This window comes from Alosa sapidissima, chromosome 7 (assembly GCF_018492685.1).
Source record: "Alosa sapidissima isolate fAloSap1 chromosome 7, fAloSap1.pri, whole genome shotgun sequence".
Taxonomy (NCBI): domain Eukaryota; kingdom Metazoa; phylum Chordata; class Actinopteri; order Clupeiformes; family Clupeidae; genus Alosa; species Alosa sapidissima.
This window is the reverse complement of record NC_055963.1, coordinates 10,819,352-10,835,992: the sequence shown is the minus strand read 5'-3', so window position 1 is coordinate 10,835,992 and position 16,641 is coordinate 10,819,352. Positions and strand designations below refer to the sequence as shown.

Below are 16,641 nucleotides of genomic sequence, written 5' to 3'. Positions count from 1 at the left end.
TTCGCCCTCCAGAGGCACTTAATAAACAGTGCAGTGTTGTGAAGTAACTGTCGCCAACACTACCTACACTACCTTTAAAGTGTAATAGGGCCTACTCACTTGTGAGAAATTAAAAAGTACAAAAGCTCTAATAGACTAATAGTCTAATGTTGGTGACAACATTTTTATTTGTCAGTGGCTTTTTCATTTCATTTTTCATCAGATATTAAGTTTTGTTTTGTGTTGTTGGTGTGTGTGTGTGTGTGTGTGTGTGTGTGTGTGTGTGTGTGTGTGTGGGTGGGGGGGGGGGGGGGTCTTTTTAAAGATCTCAGACAAGTATGCCTCTTCTGATCCTCTTCCATGTTTAAAGGTAGGCCATGTCCTTTTGTGTGGGCCGAAATTAGGCCAGGGTAGATATTTTCAAAAATAATGGGCTGACAAGAGAAATGCTGTATATTCCTACACTGGAAAATATAGGCTAGGTAGCCTTCATGAAATCTGAACTGTAGGACAAGCTATTACAATAGAGAAATAGCTACAACTAGGCCATTTTAAACCTTTTGGAAGTGTTGACAGTTAGGGGGGTGTGTGCCCTCAGCCCTATGTAAAATTATTCCTCTGGCTATAGGCCTATTTTTTTTATTGTGTTCATGTACGGTATTAAGCTGGTTGTGTGGATGCATAAAGTAAGTAGACCTATACTGTATGTATACATGCATGTAATGATGTAATGCTTGTATTTTTTTAATAGGCTATATCAGATTAATGTCATGGCAAGCTTGGTTTGGGTTGAAAGGTATCACTGAGGTTAGAGACCACATCTCTTCTGAGGTATGGACTGGTATGAACATTTCTTATAACATGTATGCAACTTCTAATTTTTGTATCAATGTATAGTGCATTTTGATATAATTTTTTTTATAGTTGTATAATTGTACAAATATTGTCTATTTAATGTAACCCTACCCAGTAATTTGACCAAATTGGCGTGAGCTTTAAAAGGTCATGTACGCAGTTCCGTCATCCCTCAATATCTCCATCCCAAAAATAGGAAACAAATTACAAAATAATTAATCTGTTATACATATCTTCTAGATTAATTCTGTTTTATTGCCACTTGAATGTGTAAATCACTGAAAGGTCTCATTTTGCTGATGGCTGTATTAACCCTACATTTGTGAACTTTTGACTTTTAAGTTGTACACCCCCCCCTCCCCCCCTCTTGAGTAAGATAATTAATTGATCGCCACAAAAACAACAATGAATAACAATATTACATGAAGCAAACAATGATTGAGTATCACACTTTCACAAAGTATCAAAGAATAAACTAGCAGGTCATTTTGAATCAGCAAATGTATAGGTTTATGACCAATCACCTCTCTTCTGATATACTGCCTTTGCCATATACATCATACTCTTTAAAGCGGAGGTAGTCCTTCAGCCTGTTTGGTAAAGGCAAGTAGCTTAAAAACACCGGTGACTTCAGACGTAGGCTCCGCAACCGCTCACGGATGCTCAGACGACACAAGTGCTTCAGGCTGCGTACATTTGCTGTGGACATGGAAATGCAGTAGCGTGTCATTGTCGCGTTAAGTAGACTTTTTACATAGCCCTTTGGACAGGCTATTTTTCACATTTCACAATATTTCTATAAGTAACACTTTAGTACAGTAAATTGCGAAATGTACTAGTCCACAAAGGCATCCGCAACCATTATTCAAAGGAAATGCTTAAAGTAATCAGGTCATGCCTCGAGGCTGAGGACACTCACCTTGGATTTGGCAAATATCGTCCCACTGTTTTTGTTCCATTAGAACGGCTTTCAGTTTGGAGCAGAGGGTGACATGGTCAACGTAATCCAGCATGATGCGGACCACCTGCCCTGATAAGTGCTTCAGCCAGTACACAGTTATCACCTCACAAAACTGCAGAAAGTGGAGGCAAGGGGGAGAGGGAGAGAGAATAGATGTTTGTATTCTTTCCCTCATAATCTTTTTGTTCTCTATGATTTAACCATCCCAACAATTAAAACAAATGGGGCTGGAATAGTCACAGCATCATAATCAGTACTACTCATGGTCAAGGGTGGAGCCCTTGGTCACCTGTTAAAACAGTAATTAAACCAGTTTCCCTTTGGGGACAATTTAGACTAGAAAAGACTTGTAGACAAAGACGTTAGCCACACCACTCTGGGCTGTTGCTTGTCTCACCACCATGTCTTTTATAACTGAGGCGCTCCAGCCTTCGTAGTCAGAAGGCACGTGGGGCCCATTGCCGTAGGGACAGTCGAAACATCGCTGCACATCGTACCCATAGTTGAGCAGCATGCGCAGCATCACCTCGTCCTTGAGAGCGTACTGCAGAGCCGAGGGGAAGTGCGTGGTGTTGATGCGCGAGTAGTAGTTGACGTTGGCGCCGTAGCGCAGCAGCATGTTGATGAGCTCGTAGTTGCCCTGGCGCAGTGCTACTTGGAGGCAGTTGACGGGGTCCTGGTTGGGCATGGCGCCCGCATCCAGCAGCAGCCGTGTCGACCGGAGGTCGTTGTTGAACACAGCGAAGTACAGTGCCGACCGTCGCTCATCCTCGTAGTTGCGCCGCACCTTGGGGTGCAGCATGAAGTTGGCGTCGTAGCCCGCGCCGATGAGCAGCTCCAGGCACTGGGGGTGCCCGCCAGCCGCCGCAGAGTGCAGAGGGCTCATGCCACTCATGGTCACAGCCTCCAGTTTGGTCACTGGGATTAACTGCTCCAGGGCTCTGTGAATGGGGGAGGGACAGCAGGGAGTGATGATGGTTACCAGCATCTTACAACTCCCCCTGCTTTGTGAATGATGCTAGTCTAACTGGACAGAGTTAGGAGTTTGCATCATACACACTTATCACTCTGTGCCATAGGGCTCATTGTACAGAAGTCATCGCATGCTTGACACAAGTATCAAAACAGGTCTGTCCCCCAAGAGATCCAACAAAACTGTGTCTGATGCACTTTTACAATGCATTAGACATCACCGCTTCATTGTAAGGATTCCCTTTTCAATCATAAGTAAGTAAATTATGACATTAAGCCATTGATTTAAGTCTCTCAAGTAAATCCATGGCACTTACAGAATATGTCCTCTGTAAGCCACCCTGTGGATGGGTAGGTGGCCTGTATGCATGGGTACATTGGGGTCAGCGCCGTAATCCAGCAGTACAGCTACAACGTCTGGATTACCAGAGGCAGCTGCCTCAAACAATATGGAGCCAGAGTTGGCTGACTCGGATGAAACCCTAGCCCCTTTAGGAGAGAAAGACATATGGAGCAGCAGAGGGAGAGAGTGACCAAGAGTAAGAGGATGAACAGTCAAAATGTTACCCTCAGGTCTGGCAGCTTGCAGATGAGAAAGTGTAAAATGCAGATACGAGTTAGAGAGAGACAGACAATGAGGAGGGTGAACAGCAGAATAGGTCGGTCTGGCAGCTTGCTGTAGCAATACTGGTTAATAATAAATAGCAAAACATGATACAGGTCCAATACCTTGATGGATTTGGTGAAACGATATACAGACAGCATAGCATACCTCCCTGGAGTAGAATTTCAACAATATTCAGGTGGCCTGCTTGAGCAGCCAATCCCAGGGGGGTGCGTTCACCAGCATCACAGGCGTTGGGGTCTGCTCCTGACTGCAGGAGAAGGTAAACATAGTTCGGCAAAGCCAGGAGGGAAGCCTCGTGGAGAGCGGTTCTCTGGAGGGCCCCTCTTTGGTCCACTTTGGCATCGTAGTGAAGGAGGAGAGCAGCCATGTCATACTGTTCATTCTTTATAGCTGAAAAGAAAAGACAGAAAAAGAATGGAGAAAGGATTTTAGGAAAGTGAGGGGACAAGAGGAAGTGTGTGAGAGAGGGGAAGGAACAAAGACGTAATTAAAAGAATTAGGAATGCATAAAAATAAACAAATACTTTACTTGTAGTACAGAGTGGGTTTAGAATGTGGAAGTCATTTGAGCTCTATTTCACTGCATCATATTCCTAAACTGTTCTACCACCTTGTGTCTTGCTTGGACTGCTTGTGAACTTTAGGAGTTGGCCTGAAAATGTGTCAATTAACAGCTCACTTGCCCCACCCACACATTAGCACATAGTCCCATCCTAATCCAACACAGCTGTCTGTGATCACAGGCTACAAGTCAAGTCAACAACCAAATAAGGTTGAGAAACTCTTACCTTTGTGCATGGCATGGAGAAGCAGGTGTCCTGGTTAAACCTACATTTCTGTAGTTTCCTGCTTACTTTCTCTCTAACATAGTGGGCAAGAACCACTAAGCTAATGATTTTTCTAAAGTAGATACAAACACTTGTTATTTTTATTTTAAGAGCCAAATAGCTCCAGCCTCCTCAACTTCATTGTTTGCTAGTTTGCCTGCTTTGCTTCTTAAACCTCTACTTCACCCTTCTCCATATTTAATCCTGAATATCTCTCCATGGTATGATTTTGTGTGTGTCTAATGTCTCACACACCTGCAACCAGGGGAGAGTCCCCATCTTCATTCTGGCTGTCAGGGTTGCAGCCATTCTGTAGCAGGAACATAGTATTCCTCGAGTGCCCGTACACCACGCTGAAGAAGAGCGGCGTCTCTCCAGTTGGTGTCCGACTCTCTCCAGCTCCTTGGAAGGACGCTGTGTGGGTCATATGAGAATTTCAGTCATCAAACACTGAATACTGTTTTGTAATAGGATGTAAAAGAGTACACTGTAAAAATGCTCTGCTATTGAATGTTGACTACTAAGATGTTTAAGGCTCTTAACCTGTTAAGAAACACTTCACATTTCAAATAAAAAATAATTTCCTGCCATTTTCTGAAATATTGGTCATACAGTCAATGTTGGATATAGATATCCAATTAAATCAAGTTTTGAATGGACTAAGGTGATATCTAGTACCAGAGTTGTGGTAAAAAGTATCTGAAACCCACACTTGAGTAGAAGTACAGATATTTGATCAAAAAATGACGTAAGTAACGTAAAAATAATCTATAAGCATACCACATATCTATTATTTACAGTACTTAAGTATGGCAAGTAGCCCATTATAAAACATACTTAAGTAGCCTACTAAAAGTACAAAGTACTAGTAAAAGTTTTGAGGTCAGGTAGGGTGACAACCCCCTCCCATAGCTATAAGTTCATGCAGCACCTTAAAACTGGTTGCCTACACTTCATACACAATGTCTTTAAAGTCTGAACAAAGGTATGGCTGCCATTCATTTTTCACTGCTGCTTCCTTTTATAGGCCTTCAATGAAGTTTATCCAATATGTTTAGAAAGGCAGCTACATCACATTACATAAACACACCTTGAAAGCCTAAACAAAAGTGTTATTAATGAAAAGCAACAGCCTACCAAGGCCTTGGTGTGCTATGTCTTCTATATTTGCTAGGCCTTCACTCTGTCAATATGTCTTCATTTAGTTCTACTTCTAGAAACTTAGGGGTTTTATTTGATATAGACATAACATTTTACCAACATGTAAAACTCATTGTCCAGTCCTGTTATTATCAACTGAGAAATATTTCCAAAATCAGGTCAATGCTATCTTTAAAGGACACAGAGAGAATTATACATGCATTTGTTTCATCTAGACTTGATTATTGCAACACCTTATTCACCTGTCTAAACCGTCAATCCATCTGTCGTTTACAGACTGTTCAGAACTCAGCAGCCAGACCTTTGACAAAGTCTAAATTTAGGGAACACATTGTTTTTTTAATTATTATTATTATCATTATTGTTATTATTACTATTTTTTGTTTTTGTTGGTCTGTAAAGCACTTTGTTCTCTGTGCTTGAAAAGTGCTATATAAATAAATATTATTTTATTATTTTGCTGTGTCCTGTGATTACATCAGGTCAGAATTAGCCTGGAAAATCCAGACCCAAATCCGAAAGATTAAATTCAAATTGTGCTCTCGCGAGAACTCTGGATTTCCTGGGTATCAGAATATCTTGGGGTTGCAAATATGTTGAACATGTTGAATGGAAACTGTGGCTTTTGTTTTTCATTTGCACATTATTTTATTTTACATTATTACACTTATTACTTATTTTACATTATTACTTAATGCTGCTAATGAAAATGTAGTGGAGTAAAAGTGTAGATTTAATTTTTAAAATGTAGTGAAGTGAAAGTAGGAAGAAAAATAAAAACTCGAGCAAAGTACAAATACTCTCCGTTCATACTTAAGTACCGGTACTGTACTTAAGTATTTCTAATTTGTTACTTGACATCTCTGTCTAGTATCTCATAGTCAGGTGAGAAGACAAGCCACATAATGTGAGCACCTGCATAAATGATCTCCAAAATGCTCTTCTTCTCCTGGGCCGCTGCCTCATGGATTGGCAGCCAGCCCCTACTGTCTGCCTTGGACAAAGCTTCCCGGCACTGGACAAGTCTTCTGAGGGCCTCCTCATCACCTAACTCCAATCAGACAGAGCAGGAAATGGAAAGAGCTCAGATCAGATCTGGGAGGGGAGTTAATGAGGTTTATTGAATTGTACTGTTTTCTATATTGTTTACAAGGACATAGCTTGAGATAAAAAGGATAAACATAGGATAAGCCTCACCTGTTCTTATAACTGTTAAGATTTCATCAACGTCAATGGTATCCTCAGGCTCACTGAAGAATTACAATGACATCAATAGAATTTTGTCTGCCCCCTCCCCCACCAAACGTGCAACTAGTTTATCATGTGGGATGCAGGACAATGCTGATTGAGGCGACGTACTTGGACTTTGAACCACATCGCTTGTTGTACTGCAAGAGACTCTGTTCAATCATGTACTGAGTGTCCTCATCCTCGTCCCCGTCCCAGTCCTCATCAGATCCTGCCAAGTCCGCCTCCATGCTTCTCTGTTTAGCATGCAAATGATGATTAGATAGAGAATGCTCTTTCTTAAACTAGTGAAACAGGAGCTTGGATCCTTTGAAGTTGTTGCCATTTAATTCACACATGCATGCATTTTACCTTCGGGTTGGGCAAATGTGTGATAACTAAAGAAACAGTGTGGTTAGTCTGATATGTAGACAGTGTCAAAAAGGAATATGCACTCAAGCTGTGAACTGCTTGTGTGGAAATGCAATGGATAAACATGTTGGATGTTGACAGTATGCGTCAGCTGAAAATAGTGCTCTAGTCTCTCCACTGTTGGTTTGAATTACAGGAATGTTACGACTTCTTGCAATCCATGGGCACAACATGGAGTCAAATATATCAAGTACATTTGTCTAAAAAATACCAAGGAATTAAAAAATATCAAATCAAAAATTGCCACAAACCTTCCCATGGTCATTTTTCCAGAAAATAATTACACTTGCTTTACATGGCAGTTCATGAGATCTAGGCATTAAGCTCGATACTTACAGATCACTCGCTTAAACATTACTGAGACTTGGCATGATCTGCGCACTTGCCACTGAGAAACTATTTTTACGGCTATACTGGCTAACGGTTAAGGTGTCCTCACTGTAAACATGCAGCATGCAGTGGTCTAATCATTACAGAAATATGGCACAATATTTCCCACCATTTCCAACGTAGCCTTTGGACTTTACCTGTGTTTAATTGTTACTCTACCTTTAGTCCACAGAAAACACAGCGAACTCCAGGCCTTTGTAGGTTCCTGGCTTGTTGGTGTCTCAAAATACAGCTATTTATATCTTGGTCTGCCTATAAATATGTCACCACGGGACCTATCCTCCAACCACCACCTGGCTATGACCCACTGAATGACGTTTGACCGCAACTCTACCCAGCTACTACCCAAATGGCAAAAAAAATAAAAACAGATGCAGAAACCAGTTATCTGTTTTCTGGGATGCCTCCAAAAATAATGGTTTAATCATTCCAACACGATGTCATGGATCATTTCATAATCTTTTAATACACGCTACATTAGAAAAAGTGAGGAAAAACAATCTTAAAGGAAGATAATTTGATCGTAAAGTGCCTGTTTAATCTGTAAAGTGACTCGGCAGGTGGGTTAATTGTCCAGTTGACAGAGCAAGGCCACTCCTCTCTTAATCCAGTGCTGGGGCCGTTTGCTGGTGGGTAGCACGATTGAGATAACGAAGTTTGTGGAGTGGCCTGTGGTGGACAGGGTCCCCTTGCGTTCACTTGTCTTGTACAGGGGACACACAAACTGAACCTGGGAGTTCTCGGAAGGCTTTTTATCCGCTGCACAACACAAGAGAGAAAATGCATACTAATTGAGGCAGTTGCATACTAAATGAGCAGTTGCATACTGCAGCTAATTAAACATGTCTGTTTTAGATAATAATTTCTATAATTAAACATTTCTAATATTAAAATGTAGTAGGAAAACCATATCTTTTTTTCTGTAGTATATGTCATTTTCCTATGCAAGAAAATCTAAATTAGTATGTAAACACAATTATTTGGCCTTACTGGGCTTGATCCAGATGATAGGCACTGAATCAAACAGCACTTTGGGGTACTGTTCAGTCAGGACTCCACTGGACACATACAGGAATGGAATACATGTGACACTCAACGATGAGTCAACAAGGAACATATTTTCAAAAGGTAATTGGTTCACATAAAAACTAAATGCTGGTTTAACAGTATTTTGTAAACTGACTGGATTGCTATTCCTTCAAAACTAAAAAAAGCAGTACAGCAATTTCACCTTCTCTTATCCCAGCGAGCTCCATCTAGGAAGAGCCCATGAATATAGACCCCATCCTCAGGGCAGGAGTCAGATGTTTCTATGGACAACACCTACAACAGCACAACGCACACTTCAACACACTTGAATGTAAGCTTCAAAGATTGAGCTTCCATTCGCAACTTAGTATTACTTTAATTATACCATAACCACATGACTGTATGTTTCTAATTATTACTTTAATGGCTGTATTAAGACTACAGGATGCAGCACCTGGAAGTCAAAGCGAAGCAGGTCAATGGGTATGGAGTACTTCCTTGCATAATTCTGCATAGCTCCTGTTAGAAAGGCCTGGGTGAAGAAGAAACCTGACAGCCAGAACACATGGGGCTTCCACGTGTTAAACCAATCCTGCGAGGACAGCAAACAGGAGGAAATGCAACTATCAGAACAGGAGCAATGTATGACAAAAATGTATGGCATCCATAGCAGGACCTGTTACAGGCAGATACAGTGCTGACACACCACCAATAAAACAAACAACTACTTAAATTCTTACTGGCAATGGTGGATACAATACAAACCATACAAATAAAGATATCTTTTTAAAATGTTGACAAATCATCTTCATACTAATATGTCATCGCTCATGTAGCAGACTGAACAGCCTTAAAGACAACCATCCCTTCCCAAGGGCTTTCTAACCCAAAAAAGACATAAGAGTGTGCAACATGTTGAAATGATGACTCTAACCCGCAAAAACTTAAGCCTGGCGAGGAAGTCAGTGATGTAACTGCCCAGAGGCTTGAGGCTGGGGTAGGAGCGCTTGGCCCACTTGTCTGGGACTTTCCCAACCATCAAGCTGCTGGCTATGGCCTCCAGATCAGCATCCATGACCACCAGGCCTTTGATGGCCTTGAGGAGGTTCTGGAGGCTCAGCCGGATAGTGCCCAACAACCTGGAAAAGAGGAAGAGGGGTTTGTTTATTGTTTACATTATGCTTATTTCATGTTTATTTCCTTATTTCCTTGTCCGTGTGCTTCTTAGATGTGTACAGAGCAGAGTGGTTTCATATTAATTGATGTGTGACCAAAGAACTTTGCCTGTTTATACAAAAAGCTCCCCCCACCCCCCACATACATGTTGTAGCGTTCCATGTCCTGGACAAGCCCCCCCACATACGTGTTGTAGCGTTCCATCTCCTGGACAAGCCCCCCCCCCACATACGTGTTGTAGCGCTCCATCTCCTGGACACATACGTGTTGTAGCGTTCCATCTCCTGGACAAGCCCCCCCCCCCCCCCACATACGTGTTGTAGCGTTCCATCTCCTGGACAAGCCCCCCCTCACATACGTGTTGTAGCGCTCCATCTCCTGCACAAGCCCCCCCCCACATACGTGTTGTAGCGCTCCATCTCCTGCACAAGCCCCCCCCCACATATGTGTTGTAGCGTTCCATCTCCCCCCCACATACGTGTTGTAGCGTTCCCCCACATACGTGTTGTAGCGTTCCATCTCCTGGACAAGCACCGTGTTCATGCTCTCCTCGTAGCGGACAGGGAATTTGGCGAGGGCAGCCTCGATGTCAAAGTTAGCGGGAAGCTACGCAAAGGAAACAGGGGTTGGGTAGGACCACAGTGAATGAGTGACTGAAATGGCATGTGTGGAAAAAACAAATCAAAGCTTGTGATTCTAGTGGGCGGGCGTGGTTTACTTTGGACAGGATGTCTTTGGCAATCTCCAAGAGGGTGTTGTCTCCGCCAGAGCTGCCCCCTCCTTTTGCGCCCCCGCCCTGAGTCAGGAGCAGCGAGTCGAACAGAAGCTTGGTCTGCTGAAGGTCTTTGGATATGTCCACGTTCTCGTGCATCCCAAACACCTCCGGCTGCTGTGTGAACGGCAGGTTCTAGGATGCAAAAAGTTGTTCATTTAGTTCCCTTTCATATCGGTAGAACTTGATAGGGTGATTCAGAGGCCGTATTTCACTATGTTTAGATTGATTTATGTTATTATTCATATTGGTAGGGGTTGATAGGGTTCACTATGTATACACTCTGAGGTTAGAGAGATTTATGTTATTAGACCTTATTAATTCATAATAAATGTGTATCCATTGCTTTTTCTATCAATAGCCTAAATCAAATGAATTGTGATTTGCTTGCAAAAGACAATACAACAAACAGCAACCTAGGAAAGTAAACCTATCCGTTGTGTGTTGAAAGCTCACCCTGATGAACTCTACATAGTCCTCATAGATGGACTTTGGTGGGGCGTAGTATTTGCCACTGGGGGAGAAGTTGTGGCGAGGAAGATCAATGACGTCTTTATTGTAGAAGTCAGCCAGGGTGGTCATGAGGAGGCGTCTGTCCCAGTCGTCAGTAACTCTCCCGCCATAGTTACACTCCCCAGTCAGGTACGTGATCGCCTCAAAGGGAACCTGCTCGTACTCATTTACGAAGAGCTGCAGCAACACACCAACGAAGATGTTTAAAATGCATATACAATGATGTAATATACACAACATCACTGCATACCAACAATTCATACCATATGAGTGGTACAGTATTTGGATATTCACTTCATACACAGAGTGAAAGAGATACTGAACAGAAAACCTTCATTTTCATTGTAGAACTCGGTATGCAACAAAATTGTACCTGTAGTTGTCTTATGCTGATGCGCAAATCTGACTCATTGAACCCATACGGGATGTTCCATCCCAAAGGTCCAAACTTCTTCCTCTCCTGGACAAGAGCATGGAAGAAACAAACACCATACAGGAGCTTCTCCCAAGCCTGGAAAAACAGACATTCACGATTAAATATAGACCCTTTCAACAATAAAAACAAAAACAATGCTTGAACTCGTTCTATTTGGTTCCCAATCTACTTCCTCTGCATTAAGATAACATATGGAATGTTAAAACGGAAGCCTTGTGGGGCCAACTATGATGCTGATAATGGAACTCTCTTGAAAGGGTCTATAATGAATCATAACCTTTAATAATCCTTATTCATAATTGGCTGGTATAGGATAACCTTTAATAAATGCTTACTGTATTCAAAACAATGAAAAAACATAAAGGACCCCACATGTCTGAGGAATTATTAAAAGATAGTTAATTCTTAATTAACCATTGGTTCTTTATTTAAACCCTTAGAAGGACACATGTGGCACACGTACGGCACATGTTGTTAATTTACTCACCAGCTCTTTGCCAGGGCAGCCAGCGAAGAACTCTGGGTCGGAGATGGGGTCGGACAGGTAGGACTGAAGCAGGTTGAGCCGCAGGCCAGTGGGAGGCTCATTGGTCATCTTTACCCCATTCTGCAGGATGGTCACGGGGAACTGCGGCACAGGACACACATTCAAGGCCTCTGTGTGTGTGTCTGTGTGTGTGTGTGCGTGTGCATGTCTAAGAGAGCTCCATCTCATACTCTGACAAGACTTAAGTTTAGTAAAGGTGGGGGGTATACCTTGCTGGTTCCATTTTATGACTTCTATTCATTATGAACACTGCAGGCACCTCAGACGTTTCCGTCATGTGTGTGTCAGTGGGAATTTCTTGTTTGTTTGTTTTTTTGGTTATTTCTTAATTTGTCCAACCAAGTCCTTAAAGCTCCAGTTGGCAAGTCTGACAGATTGAGGGGAGCCAACATTTTTGAATGTTTACAACTCTCATGCCCCTCCCCCACTACCACCGAGCACCCTCTCATCGAGGTTGTGCTCGTCAGTGCGCACCAGAGGGGTATTCCAGAAAGCAGGTTTACTGGCTTAACTGGGTATGTTAACCCAGAGTTAGCGGTAAACCTGGGATTTCAGTTCCAGAAAGCTCAAAAATGATCAGGCTATGTAAGTAACTATGGTAACACCGGCTCTGAACTGAACTGGGTATGTAAACCCAGAGTAAACGGTAAACCTGGGATTTCAGTTCCAGAAAGCTCAAAAATTATCAGGCTATGTAAGTAACTATGGTAACATAGGCTCTGAACTTAACCTGGTAGGGGGTAGGTTTTGTTCAGGTTATGTTCAATTATGTTCGGTTATTTTAGTGTATGTTCAATCAGACCGCTATTTTTACACTTGTCACACAATGGCGTTTCATTTTGACGAAGGTCCGATTGACAAAAAAGCACAAAATCATGTAATATTCATCCGTGCAATTCACCGTGAGAGGGCGATAAGACCACGACATCACATGATAGCCTATCCATTCATTTCTAAACGAGTTTTTCAAGAGCGCTAGAGTTTTTCAGCTGAATCCTAAATATAGGCTGTAGGCTTGAAAAGCATTCTCCATCCCTACATTACACATGGTGGATTATAATAGAATAAAATAAATCTTTAATGTAGGCTAGCTAGCCTACACCATAGTGGACATGTGTCTTTGGCCCACCAGACAGATGGACAAACAACATCTCAGACACATTGAAGATATAATTAAAACAAGTACAGTAGCCTACAAAAAAGGGAAAACATATAGAACATTAATAAATACGTTTAAATAAAGACTGCATAACAGCTGTCACGCAGGTAGGGCTATGCGTGTTGTCACTAAGTTTGGTTAAGAATGCTGATGGCATTTTGGATAAAATAGTTTTTAATAGGCTACACACGCGCTCTCCGACTGGGAGTTTTTGTAGTGTCGGTCGGTGCGTAAAGTTTGCCTTGCGCTAAAGCAGTTCATTCGTTTTCATGGACACAAACCCACGAGGATCATTAGTACCCAACTGGCAGGTCAGCATCACTTAATGTGCACCGACGATAGGCTGTCTTAGCTGGTGAGCTTCAATTAACGGGCTTTGGCTTTTTCAGAATGTCCTTATGGTCGAATGGATAGGTCATAGGCCACTTCTCTTTTTATATGTGATTATGCTTCACATCTTATCACAAACGTGGAGGCGAAATGGCAGGGCCCAGTAGACCTACACGATGCCAGGAATGATGTAGCCTATCCGGGAGTCTAATTTGAGCGACACATTTCAACAGGGTGCGTTAGGGCAGGCCTACACCTTACTAGAATAGGCCCCTATTATCAGATCCACTACAGACTTATTAATGTGTAGGCTGTAACTTCATGTTATATGTGCAATTACAGGACAACTTGATGGGTATGCTACTGGGGGATAGAGGATAGGCTACCCATGCCTTCCGACATTCATCACCCTTCCGATGCTGGAGCGCAAAGGTTTAACTTGGCCCACAGCTGCAGAACCCGCGTTAAAATAGAAAATTACATTTGTGATTCTCAAGGAGTCTATGGCCCACTCAATCTGTGACAAGGTATAGGCTAGTTTAAGAAAGCATCATTCAAAGCAGTCAATACAATACGTAATGTCCACTAAATTATTGAATTGTGCTTTTGACATAGGCTATCCTAAACGTACGCATTTAGACGGTCAGTTAGGCTATTCTCTGTCAAGCAAGGTCTCGTTCCTTGGCAAATGCTCAAGTATTGCTCTTTTTTTGTTATCACAGTTCTCTCCTCCTCGTAAGCCTCGAGGAGAACTTGCTACTCCGCCTCTGAAAAATACGGTGCTCTTCGTTTCGCCGGTTTCACTCATGGTTTCGACTCTCAATAGATGATGCCTTTATAAGTTAGCCGTGAACGCGCACAACTCGAGGTTATCTAACACATGGTTGATTGAACTAACTGGTAACCGGTGTTTTGGAACCGACAGCTCGAGTTTAGTCGCCACTGGTTCAGACAACCCAGAGGTTAAGTTTTATCTCAGTGTTTGTTAAACCTCCTTTCTGGAACACCCCACAGACTGCACCAGATTGTGATTGACAGTCAGATCTCACACAGCCCTGCTCTGATTGGACCAGAAGAACCAGGAGCTGTGGATTTTTGCAAAACAAATAACAGGCTCTAGGTGGAGGTAGAAGTGTGTTTTTTTTTCTAAAACCGGCTGATTTATGTTGTTCTGTCGGAGCATAGTGTTGTTATATCATAGTGCAGCTTTAACATTAACTTGTAAAAATGTGAGAAAAACAAAACAAAACATGTAAACACCTGTGGTGAGACATTTGTATGTGTGTTGCACCGCCATGCGGTGCTGACAAGACACCCACCATGGGGGAGGGGTAGCTGGTGAGCCACAGGCGGAAGTCAGGGTGGCAGATCTCTGGGCTCAGGTCCTCGCAGATCTTCTCCAGCGTGGACATCCAGGACACGGCCAGGTGACAGTTCTGAAGGCACACCCAGGTGCCCTCTTTCATGGCCGACTTGATCATCCGCACCGCGATGGGCCCTTGGCCCTGGCCCAATGAGATGGACTTGAAATTGGAGCCGCCCATGTTCTTGTCATTGGTAAACTTGAGCAAGCCTGGGAGGGAGCGGGGGATGGGGGTGGGGGGGGGAGTAGAAGAGAGAGAGAGAGAGAGAGAGAGAGAGAGAGAGAGAGAGAGAGAGAGGGGAAGAGAAAGAGAGGGAAAGAAAGAGAGAGTTCAAGAAGGCCGAACTCAAGCTTTCAATTAGCATTCAAGTATTTTGTTTAATTGTCACAATTATTTACTCTGACCAGTGAGACTCTATTTGGGTGAAATAATGGAATTAATAAATAGAAGTGATAAATAAATAATAATTATTATTATTATGCATTATCATGTGTTACCTTTATTTAAAAAAAAAATGATAGAAATAAAAGCTGAGCACTAAGCTATATTGCTAATCACTCACTGGCCATGGGGTCTGCCCCGGGGGACAGCACGAAGACCAGGGGGATGGTACAGTTGGAGTCCACGTAGCTCTTGCTCAGGTCAAACGGAGGCGGCTCAACAAACTTCTTACCCAGTTTGTCAGTCACATAGTTTGCGATGGCTGGTTCAATCTTTTTTTTTTATTTTAGATGCAAAGACAAGTCAGACAAAGGTGTGTGAATTCAACATAGTCATAGAGTACAGCATATTTTCAAATGACACGTTTTAATTCGTTTCTTACTTTGTCGGGCCTAAGGCAGCGTAGTATAATCATTTTCTGGAGGTCATTGAGTTTTTCTGCCCAGGGACTAGGCAGTGGGACATTGTATGGCTCCTTGCTGTCATAAATCAGTAGGAAACCTTCTGGGTTTCTGGTAAAACTCTCTCTACAATGGAAAAGAGAAGATATGGAAGAATTCTAACATGAACACATATGAAATCAGAGGGAGCAGAGCAAGCATGCACACACACACACACACACACACACACACACGCGCACACACACACACACACACACACTCTCTCTCTCTCTCTCTCTCTCTCTTACTTGATGCCATGGAGGGAGGAGAGCTCACTGGCTCTGCAGATCTCATCCCAACTCTTATCCTGCAGCCAGCTTGGGTCTGGGTTGGGCAGCTCGTTCTGAAGACCCACTCCACCCGTGAGCAGGAACATGAACTCTGAGTACTCAATCTCCTTCTTCGCTCTTCACCACACAGAACACAAGAGGAGTTTAAAAAGCATCAACACCGTAAACATAACACATGTATCAGTAAATAACATTTATGTAAAATAGATTGAACTTTTAACGGCATGAACACTATAAATAAACAAATAAAAAAAGCCCCACTCGGACTGCAAGCAACTAGCGAGAAAAGACCATGGGATGTTCATGTAATTCAGCGATTACAGGTGAAATAACCACTAGCAAAGTGGCTGGCAATGTGAATGGGGCGTAATACATCAATCAACAAATATCATTCATATAAAATAGACTTAACAAAGTCTAATCTGGGGTACATGTATGTGTGGAAAAGACTTGACTTGACAGAAACTCCAGGGTTTGGAATGAGTCATCCGGGCCTGTGTTGAAATTTTGTTGAATATGCAGGCCCTGAAGCATGCCATGGACAGCGCGCTCTGAGACATTACGCCAGAGTGGTGCGTAGGCAAATATTCTCCAAGTTGAGGATGCTGTACACATTGTCCAAATATCTTGCTGCTTCTTGCTGCTGGCAGTGTTCCCCACATTTCAACACATTTTTGAAAATTGCTGATCACAGAGCCCAGGGACCCAGAGA

The 16,641-nt window shown here is 42.6% G+C and overlaps 2 protein-coding genes across 6 annotated transcripts in view; both read right to left on the bottom strand.

Moving 5' to 3' along the window:
• Positions 1-1,071: 1,071 nt before the first annotated feature.
• Positions 1,072-7,671, bottom strand: asb14b (ankyrin repeat and SOCS box containing 14b). 4 transcript variants are annotated; one of them, XM_042099599.1, is made up of 10 exons: positions 7,570-7,671; positions 6,743-6,867; positions 6,581-6,633; positions 6,299-6,430; positions 4,478-4,636; positions 3,540-3,785; positions 3,085-3,256; positions 2,193-2,736; positions 1,754-1,907; positions 1,072-1,533 (listed from the first exon to the last, which is right to left on the bottom strand). In XM_042099599.1, exons 2-10 carry the CDS (start codon positions 6,859-6,861, stop codon positions 1,355-1,357), a joined length of 1,758 nt encoding a protein of 585 aa, XP_041955533.1. In that variant the 5' UTR covers positions 6,862-6,867; positions 7,570-7,671; the 3' UTR covers positions 1,072-1,354. The 4 variants fall into 4 exon arrangements, with proteins under 4 accessions (XP_041955533.1, XP_041955534.1, XP_041955535.1 ...); XM_042099600.1 differs by having other exon boundaries at positions 7,592-7,645; XM_042099601.1 differs by lacking the exon at positions 7,570-7,671 and having other exon boundaries at positions 6,299-6,434; positions 6,743-6,799.
• Positions 7,672-7,879: 208 nt separating this feature from the next.
• dnah12 (dynein, axonemal, heavy chain 12) overlaps positions 7,880-16,641 on the bottom strand; it is a 43,564-nt gene continuing 34,802 nt past the window's right edge. For both annotated transcript variants that reach the window (XM_042099597.1, XM_042099598.1), the window contains exons 61-74: positions 15,888-16,046; positions 15,582-15,726; positions 15,321-15,471; positions 14,714-14,967; positions 11,846-11,986; positions 11,296-11,433; positions 10,866-11,099; positions 10,356-10,544; positions 10,140-10,243; positions 9,396-9,600; positions 8,916-9,053; positions 8,664-8,755; positions 8,423-8,490; positions 7,880-8,191 (exon numbers count right to left, since the gene is read on the bottom strand). In XM_042099597.1, the coding sequence (XP_041955531.1) occupies positions 7,998-8,191; positions 8,423-8,490; positions 8,664-8,755; positions 8,916-9,053; positions 9,396-9,600; positions 10,140-10,243; positions 10,356-10,544; positions 10,866-11,099; positions 11,296-11,433; positions 11,846-11,986; positions 14,714-14,967; positions 15,321-15,471; positions 15,582-15,726; positions 15,888-16,046 (2,212 nt within the window). In that variant the 3' untranslated portion in view covers positions 7,880-7,997. The remainder of the gene's footprint in view (positions 8,192-8,422; positions 8,491-8,663; positions 8,756-8,915; positions 9,054-9,395; positions 9,601-10,139; positions 10,244-10,355; positions 10,545-10,865; positions 11,100-11,295; positions 11,434-11,845; positions 11,987-14,713; positions 14,968-15,320; positions 15,472-15,581; positions 15,727-15,887; positions 16,047-16,641) is intronic.

Excerpts from the sequence above, each read along its gene's own strand:
- asb14b (XM_042099599.1), bottom strand. The coding sequence starts at position 6,861 with ATGGAGGCGGACTTGGCAGGATCTGATGAGGACTGGGACGGGGACGAG. Across the intron at positions 3,786-4,477 it reads GGACTCTCCCCTGGTTGCAG|CTATAAAGAATGAACAGTAT; the intron begins GTGTGTGAGACA and ends TTTTCTTTTCAG. Across the intron at positions 1,534-1,753 it reads CGATATTTGCCAAATCCAAG|CAAATGTACGCAGCCTGAAG; the intron begins GTGAGTGTCCTC and ends CCATGTCCACAG.